The sequence below is a fragment of the Orycteropus afer genome, unplaced genomic scaffold (genome assembly GCF_000298275.1).
Source record: "Orycteropus afer afer isolate SDZICR_OR568_19922 unplaced genomic scaffold, OryAfe1.0 scaffold00052, whole genome shotgun sequence".
In the NCBI taxonomy this organism is placed as follows: Eukaryota; Metazoa; Chordata; class Mammalia; order Tubulidentata; family Orycteropodidae; genus Orycteropus; species Orycteropus afer.
Genome location: NW_006921639.1, coordinates 10,537,974 through 10,547,260, shown reverse-complemented (window position 1 = coordinate 10,547,260; position 9,287 = coordinate 10,537,974). Strand labels below are relative to the sequence as shown.

Below are 9,287 nucleotides of genomic sequence, written 5' to 3'. Positions count from 1 at the left end.
TCACCTTACTCTCTAATCTCATCTTTCATATCCACCTTTCTCTGATTTTCTGTACCACCAGGTGTCTCCAGGGCCTGGAGATGGTGGGGTGGCAAGAATGCCTGAACCTACATTTGTTGTTGTTGTTGTTATTTGCCATAGAGTTGGCCCCGACTCCTAGCGACCCCTCCTTGGGTTTCCGAGGCAGTTATCACTACGGAAGTAGGATTGCCCAACCTTCCTTCCGAGGAGTGGCTGGTGGGTTTGAACCGCCAGCCTCCTGGTTAGCAGTCAAGTGCCTTAGGCACTATGCTACCAGAGCTCCCGAACCTACATTTAGGAAGGGCTCAAATGTTGTTGTTGTTGTTGTTGTGTGCCGTCGAGTCGGCCCCGACTCATAGCAACCCCTCCTTGGGTTTCCAAGGCAGTATCATTACGGAAGTAGGATTGCCCAACCTTCCTTCCGAGGAGTGGCTGGTGGGTTTGAACCGCCAGCCTTCTGATTAGCAGTCAAGTGCTTTAGCCATTATGCTACCAGAGCTCCTTGTAGACTTTTGCTATTATAGTCATATGAATACAAATGGATGGTCATATTTTAGCATTAACAATGTTTTAGCATTATATTTTCATTTTGTCATCTACTTAAAAAAAAAAAAAAAAAAAAGAGGAACAGGCCTCCTTTTGCGAGGCCCTATCTGTCCCTCTTCCTTCCCAGGAGTGGCTGGTGGGTTTGAACCGCCAGCCTTCTGGTTAGCAGTCAAGTGCCTTAGGCACTACGCTACCAGAGCTCAAGGTTGGGCAATCCTACTTCCGTAGTGATACTGCCTCGGAAACCCAAGGAGGGGTCGCTATGAGTCGGGGCTGACTCGACGGCAAACAACAACAACAACAACATCTGTCCCTCTGGTTTCTGTCTGCCATAATGAGGGTGTGTTGAGAGCAGCTCCACAGTCCTTCCTCACGAGCCTATGGCGCTGCCTGCTGGGGCCAGCAGGGGTCGCCCGCGGAATGGACAGGACTCGGGGGCGGGGCAGGGGCGGGGCCGGGAAGCTAGCTTAGCCAATAAAGGCGGCTGCGCGCGGCCGCCCCTCACTCGTCCTTCTAAGCGCCGGCAAGTTTCGCTGTGGTGGTCTCTGGTCTCGCTTCCCGTGTCTCGGTCCGACCCGCACGAGTAATGCTGGCGCTGCGCTGCGGCCCCCGCCTACTCGGCCTGCTCTCTGTTCCGCGCCTTGCGCCTCTGCGCCTGCCAGTGGCCCGCGCCTGCAGCAGCGGTGCTCGCGACCCGTCGTCTTCCTCCTCCGGGAACCCGCTCGTGTACCTGGATGTGGACGCCGACGGACAGCCTCTCGGCCGCGTGGTGCTGGAGGTGAGACCACTGGACCAGAGAGGGCTGCACTGCGCGTGGGGAATGGTCCCAGGGGAGCCCTGGACCCCCGCCCGGCGCTGTGCCGGCCTTACGAGGTGACCTTGGGCCCCCCTGGGCCTCAGTTTCCCCATCTCTAAGAAAGGACATCGGATTGGTCTCTTACGACCTCGGTAGGGATTTTGTATTTGTGGAGGCGGGGAAGGTGGGAAGGGCAAATGTTGGGGGGGGGGAAGAAAGCTCAAGGTCAGATCTCAGACTGAGAGGCCCCTGGGCCACGCTGCCAGGCCTCAGGGTGGAGGAGGGGTTCAGAGACCTCTCTGGGACCGAGTCCAGACCCGGAGCCCCCACGTGGGCCGAGGGCTCAGGCCCAGGGGGCGAGGCACCTCTGTGCTCACGTGGCTGCCCTTGCACAAGGCGGCCCTGGCTCCCGCCATGGGGTTCCCACACTGGGCGCTTTAGAAAACGGAAAGGTTGTTTTGGCTGGCCATGTTAGGCCACCTTTCCAGCCCTCCCAGGCAGACCGTGGGATGGCACTCCCGCGAGTCCAAGCAGTGTCCTAGAAGACCCCCAACCCCAGCCACCCTCCTGGAAGTGACACTCGGCACCTACTCTCCACTCTCTTTGAGCCAATTTTAAAACAAAGCAAGAAGCAAATTGCCAGTTGTCTGAAAGGTAACAGAAGTGAAGCTGAGGGCAGCTTCAAGGAAAACAAGACAAAAGGATCAATTAGTTTGTTGAATGACCTGTTTCCCAGGAAGCCCTTTATATTTCTTATTAAGCCTCAACTTCCTCTTCTGGAAAATGGGCAGAACGTTCCCTGCTCCCATTTACTGTAATGGTTTGGCTCATGAGTAGCTGGTGAAGCTGGAAGGCAAGAGGCGGGCTGGGAGGAGGGTTGTAATTGCCACCTCCTTACTTGGTTTTCCACTCCCGGCCTCACTTTCCCATCTGTACACTGAGAAACTTGGACTAGGCCTTCTCTCCAGACCGTGAGGCTCAGGGTTCAGCTTTGGTTGGTGTTGGTTCTGCGCATGAACGTAGGCCAGGATGGCATTGTCATCACTTCTGACAGATGAGGAAACCAAGGTTGCCGCCTTACTGCCTGCAGTTCAGGAAGCAACTGCCAGAAATGATAGCTGCTGTGATGGAGGCTAGGAAGGACTGGAATGGAATGGCCACGGGGCATTTACCACAAGTCCTTGCTTCTCCGGAAGGTGGTGGGAGGTTCCTTCCTTTGCCTGCCTCCAAACTAATCATCTTCTCCTGTTCTTCTTCTCTCCCATAGCTGAAGGCAGATGTCGTGCCGAAGACCGCAGGTAAGACAGGACTGGGCACTCTGAGTGTGGTCTTGGTGGAGCGGAAGCAGGGAAGGGCAGGTGGCTGTTGAGAGGAGCCAGGGTAGAAACTGGTGGCCAGAGGGAGTTCCACGTGAGGCTCAGCTGCCGGATACTCTGGGACAATTTTCTGACCCTCTCCGGACCCCAGTTTTGGCTCTGCCTACCTGTCTGGTAGTAGCTGGGAGCCTCAAAACAAGTTGAAGATACCATGTAAATTCCCCTGTCCTTTTCTCTCCACTGAGGAGCTTAATGGAGCTATGGTGACACAGTGCCTAAGGCATTTGACTGCTAACCAGAAGGTTGACAGTTCAAACCCACTAGCCTCTTCTCAGAAGGAAGATGGGGCAATCTACTTCCATAAACATTTACTGCCTTGGAAACCCAATGGGGGTTGCTTTGAGTCAGAATTGACTCAATGGCATAGGTTTGGTTTTGGTTAAGGAGCTCTAGTGGCCCAGTGATTAAGGCCTTTGGCTGCTAACCAAAAGGTCAGTGGTTTGAATCCACCAGCCACTCTGCAGGAGAAAGATGAGGCAGTCTGCTTCCATAAAGACTTATGGCCTTGGAAACCCTATAGGGCAGTTCTACTCTGTCCTTTGGGGTCACTATGAGTCAGAATTGACTCAATAGCAGTGAGTTTTGTTTTTTTTCTCACCCTCAGTACCCAATGGGGAAGGGTAGTGGGTACACCCCTTTAATGCCCTGCCTCACTGACCCGGTGCTGGAACAGCCAGGAGCAAATGCCCTCGCCACTGTACTTGGGAAACTGAAGTCAGAGAAGGGAAGTAACTTGCCTCACGTAACACAGCGAGTAGGGCAGAACAGACTCGTGTGGGCATGTAGTCTTTCCATCTCAGCTTACTCGTGGGTTAGCTGTGGTGCTGGCTGGGTTGGTATGGTCTTGGAGTGGGGCCCTGCCTTGTTCACATGTCTCTTCTTTTACTTCTCAGAAAACTTCAGAGCCCTATGCACTGGTGAGAAGGGTTTTGGCTACAAAGGCTCAACTTTCCACAGGGTGATTCCATCCTTCATGTGCCAGGTAACACTGCCTCAGTTTCCTCTTTTGTAAGCGGCAGTAATAAGGTGGTTAGGAAGACTCAGTGAGTGAACTCGTGCCTGGTATATGGGTGGCACTACCTGGACGGCAGCTGTGGCCACTCCTCCTGGCTTGTCCTCTCACCCTTAGGGATTGTGGCTTGTCTGGGCTGCTATGGCTCTTCCCTGCCCCAGAAGTTAAGCCACAGGACAAGTGGCCCTGCCCAGCTAGGTTAGGATGAATAAGCTGGTGAGGGAGGAGGGTGAGAGGGCATATACAGGGGGTGGATCTTGACTTTGAAAAACCAGCATATTCTGACAGTCCTGGGAGGGCTGTGTCCATGTTCCCCCGACTATTTGACATGGGAGATAGAAAGAGGAGGAAGAGGAGGTAGAACACACAAGTCTGGACTCGAGCTCTTTCCAGAAAGGGCAGGCTGGGAAAGGGCGTTTTTCTCATTTACATGTCCATGTTCTTTGGTCATGTGACCTGCCTGGTTTTCAGAAGTGCTAATACTGTTGCATCAGTGGTTTTGCGGTAGGTGTGGACAGCAACAACTTCCCCAGGGGTTAGAGACTAAGGATGTTAGGGCAGATCCTTCAAGGTCAGGGGTAGTGTCCTGTGGCCCGTGGAACCTTAAAACAGGGGCATGGATATCAAGCCTTTTTGAAGTCCTTTCAGCCCGGAATTCTCTCCCCACTTTCCTCCACCCTGACCCAGTGGCTGTCAGCCTATCACGGTGAGTAGCTGTGGGCTAGGGCTGGGCCTGCTGCTGTGCCGAGCTGTCTGAATGCAGGTACATGTGGTGAATGTGACGAGGAGGGGCCCGGCCAAACCCCTCTGTGCTTGACGCTATTGCATGGTGTAGGCTGATGTCCTGAGCCAGACTAGGCTCTTCCTGTGAGCACTAACAGGCAGAGCAGGGACTCCAAAGCTGGAGGGCTTTGTGTGACATGAGGTGGTAGCACTGGGAGGCCCAGGCCAGGGTCTTGAGACATCCTTGTCTGGGGATACCGTACTGGCATCTGTGGATGCTTTAGCTGGGCTGGTCAAGTCTCCTTGCTCACATGATGATCCTGTCTCAGGAAAACAAGGCCTGGGGGCTGGGCAGCCCTTGGACTCTTCTGGAAGTCTTGCCAGGACTGTTTGCACCATACATGAGCCCCTGAGGAAGGAGGCCAAGGCCTGAGTGAACTCTGCCCTGGGTTTTTGAGGCCCCAGAAAGCCCTGGGCTTCGTGAGGGGTAAGAAGGATAAGGCGATGCAGGGTTAGGGATGGCACTTAGCACAGGGCACTAGCTCTAGGCCAGCTGTTGCTCTCCCCACAGACTAGCCTAGGGAATGGGAGCCTCTGGCCGCCTTCCTGTTTCCCCTCCCAGAATTGTGGTTTAAAAAGTTCTGGGTCACTAAGAATTGTTTCAGAATAGCCTTTAGGTCCTTTAAGTCTTAAATTGAGTCATTCCGAAACCTGGGTAGTTATTGTGGCAGGAAATACTTAAGCAGTATTTTTTTCCCCTTACTTCACTCATCTTTATTTCATTGGATGTTTATTGACTCCTTTGCCTGAGAGGAAAAAGAGAGAAAGGAGTTCTGGTGGTACAGTGGTTAAAGCATTCAGTTGCTAACCAAAGGGTCAGCAGTTGGAATCCACCAGCTGCTCTATGGGAGTAAGATGAGGCAGTCTGCTTCCATAAAGATTTACAGCCTTGGAAACTCTATGGCGCAGTTCTACTCTGTCCTATAGGGTCAGTATGAGTCAGAATCGACTCGGTGGCAGTGGATTTGGTTTTTGCCTGAGAGGCTTCCAGCTGGGTGGGCTTGGACTAAATTGAGAGCTGCCTGCCACCCTACCTACTCTGTGTGGTGGCCCCTCAGTAGATGTTCTGTGCTCCCCAGGCAGGTGACTTCACGAACCACAACGGCACAGGTGGAAAGTCCATCTACGGAAGCCGCTTTCCTGATGAGAACTTCACACTGAAGCATGTGGGACCAGGTGAGTGGGCCCCTTGCCCTCTTTGTCTTGAGTGCTTTCCCATTGCTTGGATCCAGCCTGGAAGCCACCGGCCCTACCCTGCCCCACCTGGGCAGGCCCAGGGAGGCTGCTGTTGTTATGTGCTGTAGAGTCGGGCCCGACTCACAGCGACTCCTCCTTGGGTTTCCGAGGCAGTATCACTACGGAAGCAGATTGCCCCATTTTCCTTCCGAGGAGTGGCTGGTGGGTACCATCCTATAATTGCTCAATAGCTGAGGATGGGCCTTTTTTTCGTCAGCACTGGTATCTGCTTGGTAGGCTCGGCATTTCTGCCTTGTTGAACTTTCATATTCTGAGCTCTAGATTGAAAAGACACACTTTCCTTTGGGAACTTGGAGGAGAAAGTCTTTAAGCCAAACCCCAGTCCTATTACCTTCAAGCCCCAAGTGAGAAGGTAGAACAATGTAGAGATCATGGCTGGAGGCCTCCCTCTGAGGACTTCTGCTTAGTGCTTTCCATCATGGCCTGGCTGCCCCATTGTGACCTCTAGTGGGCAGCAAAGGCAGATATGTTGTTGTTATGTGCCGTCGAGTCGGACCCGACTCATAGCGACCCTTCCTTGGGTTTCGGAGGCAGTATCACTATGGAAGCAGATTGCCCAACCTTCCTTCCGAGGAGTGGCAGATAAGCCCTGGGGAATTAGTCATTGGCCCTGGTTCTTTCTGGGCCCCAGGGTCTGCGGTTTGAATGTCCTTGGTGTGGTTTTAACAGTTTGCTCTTTGGAATGGCTTCCCAGGTGAATTACCTCCTGGGGCAGCACTACTCACCACTGCTTGTTTTTGCAGGCATCCTGTCCATGGCAAATGCAGGCCCCAACACCAACGGCTCCCAGTTCTTCATTTGCACCATAAAGACAGACTGGTGAGTCCCTCACTCCTGGCACATGGCCCTCTAGGACTGTGAGGCCACTTTGGAGGAGGGTTTATATACTTTCAGGGGCAGGCAGTTTGAAGTCTGAACTATTTGTGCTGGAGCAACAGTCTTCACCTCGGTTGTATGTGTATATGAGAGAGAGAAGAGACTGGGGGGCAATTTGGGTCATTTTGCAACTCTGTCTTAATTAGGCCTCCCAGTGGTACTGTCAGCTAGAATTTTCTCAGAGTATATTCTACAAAAAAAGGGAAAAAAAAAAAGATTGTTCTACTGGATTCATTTGAGAAATGCTATAGGACACATTAGGATTCAAGATGGTCTGAAGTATAAGCCCATTTGTTTGGTTTAACCTAGTGTTTCCCATGTTTATCTTTCAGCCAGGGGATGCACCTTGGCAAATGCTGCAGTAGACATTTGGATATCATACCAGCCTTTTTACTGAGTGACCATGTTAGCATAGGCTTGCAGGTAGCTACCAGCCCCCTAGAGCCCTCTGTTCTGGTTCCCTAGTACTGCTCTGACAAGAATATACCACAAATGGTATGGCCTTAATAAACAGGAGTTTGTTCTTACAATTTGGAGGCTTTAAGTCCAAGTGCAAAGTGCTAGGCTCTAGGGGCTGGGTAAAAGCCCCTCAGCCTTGGGGTCCAGCTCTGCCTCCTGCTCCCAGCCCACTGGAGCTAGAGGCATTTCTTCACTCAGACAGCTGCTGGCTGCTGAGGCTGAAAAGCCCCAAGGTTGACAAATAAAAAGGCACAGTCCCGATGTTGCCAATCCACACAGCAGGCATTTAAGTCCCAAGGTCGGCAGAGCATGGCAGGCTGCTAAACAATGACACAGCTATATGCAGGGTCCAAGCATGCCATAGGTTAGAGACCATTCCCAAAGCTTCTCTGTATATACAGGAAGCAGACCACATTCCAAAGCAGCTACTCAGCTGCTCATAGTAGATTCCAGCATGGAGTTGATTATCAGTCTCATCATGGGGAATACTACATCCAGCTGCCCAGCCACTCAACCAGACCCAGCCAAGTTGACATACAAACATAACCACTACACCCTCTTACCCACATGTCCACACATCTTAGTGATGTCTTTTCCCTCGTAAATTTTTCACTAAAAGGCAAATTTCCCTGTCCCTGTAAAAAAAGCCACAGTCTTGAATGCATCCTGTAGTCTTCTTCCCCACTAGAGTCCCCAGTGTCCTACCTATCTCTGGGACACCTAGAGTTGAGGGGCAGGCTGGAAGCTAAGACTTACAGTCCATTCTGAGGATTTGGGGGAGACTGAGGTTGCTGGGTTGGTGCTACCAGTCTCTAGCCTATAATCCAGAAGGAATGTGGATGCCAGGACTAGGCAGGTCCCTGCTGGCTTGGCCTGGCCTTTGCTTCTTCCACAGAATGTATCCTGCCTTTCTGCCCTCGTGGCCTTACTAGAGCTAGACTATGCTGCCTTTCAGATTCTTGGAACTCCCTCAAATTGAGAGCTTCTCAGAGCATCATCTTCCTCCATGACTTAAATAGTTACCCCACACTTGTTAGCTTGGCTGTCACTTCATAATTCATGAAGTAATTGCATGGGTGTAGACTTTGTATTTCTTCAGAGTAGTTCAATATCCCATTGTCTCCTCATGCCAAACAAGAATAACCTACTTTTTATAGATGAGGTGATCAGGATGTGGGTTAAGTGCCCTGAGGCCCGATCGCATGGTGTTGGAGCGGTATGTGGGAGCCATGTGTCCTCTGGTGTGTTTCAGGGAACTCAGCAGGGGTTAAGACCAGAGCTTTGGGTTGTGGGTCCAGCTTTTCATTGTGGGCTCCTTTTACAACTGCTGCTTTGGGTAACTAATACCCATTACCAAGTGGCTGTGACATTGTGCTACCCTCCTTTCTGCTTGGAGTCCCCAGGTGGTACAAACGGTTAACATACTTGGCTGCTAACTGAAAGATTGGCAGTTTAGATCCACCCAGAGGCTCCTGGGAAGAAAGGCCTAGCATTCTGCTTCTGAAAAAATCAGACATTTAAAAACCCTGGGGAGCACATTTTTACTCAGACACACATGGGGTTGCCATGAGTCAGAGTTGACTGCATTGTGGAGTCGACAGGTGCTGGTTCTTCTGGTTGCTTTCTGCTCACTTGGGTCATCTCCTCCCAGGCTGGATGGCAAGCATGTTGTGTTCGGCCACGTCAAAGAGGGCATGGATGTCGTGAAGAAAATTGAATCTTTTGGCTCCAAGAGTGGAAAGACATCCAAGAAGATTGTCATCACAGACTGTGGCCAGCTGAGCTAACCCATGGCCAGACGAGCAAGGGTGGCGGCAGCATGCAGGTGTATTGACTCACTCAGGTGATGGCTTTGGAGTCTCAGTGAAGGTGCCCCATGGAGTTGCCTACTGCTTGCTCCACCACCACCACCACCACCACCACCGTGTGCTTGGGGAAGGCCTCTCAGGAATACTAGACCTCTGCTTCCCCAGTGTCCACTTTCCTCACGTCCTATTGCCATATGTCCATGTAGACATCAGGTTGCTTTCGATTGCCCCACCCCAGTTCGTCTGTGCCTTGGACATTCAGGAAAACTCTTGCCTTTCCTTGGCCAAGGGGAAAGCTAGTTACTGTAAAAGGGCTACTGTAATCCCATTCAGTTACATCTTCTGGTTTGGAA

The 9,287-nt window shown here is 51.9% G+C and overlaps 1 protein-coding gene across 1 annotated transcript; it reads left to right on the top strand.

Moving 5' to 3' along the window:
• The first annotated feature begins 1,153 nt into the window (after window positions 1-1,153).
• On the top strand, window positions 1,154-8,913 carry PPIF (peptidylprolyl isomerase F). The gene is made up of 6 exons (XM_007938644.1): window positions 1,154-1,345; window positions 2,631-2,661; window positions 3,633-3,721; window positions 5,614-5,710; window positions 6,535-6,610; window positions 8,778-8,913. Exons 1-6 carry the CDS (start codon window positions 1,154-1,156, stop codon window positions 8,911-8,913), a joined length of 621 nt encoding a protein of 206 aa, XP_007936835.1.
• The last annotated feature ends 374 nt before the right edge of the window (window positions 8,914-9,287 follow it).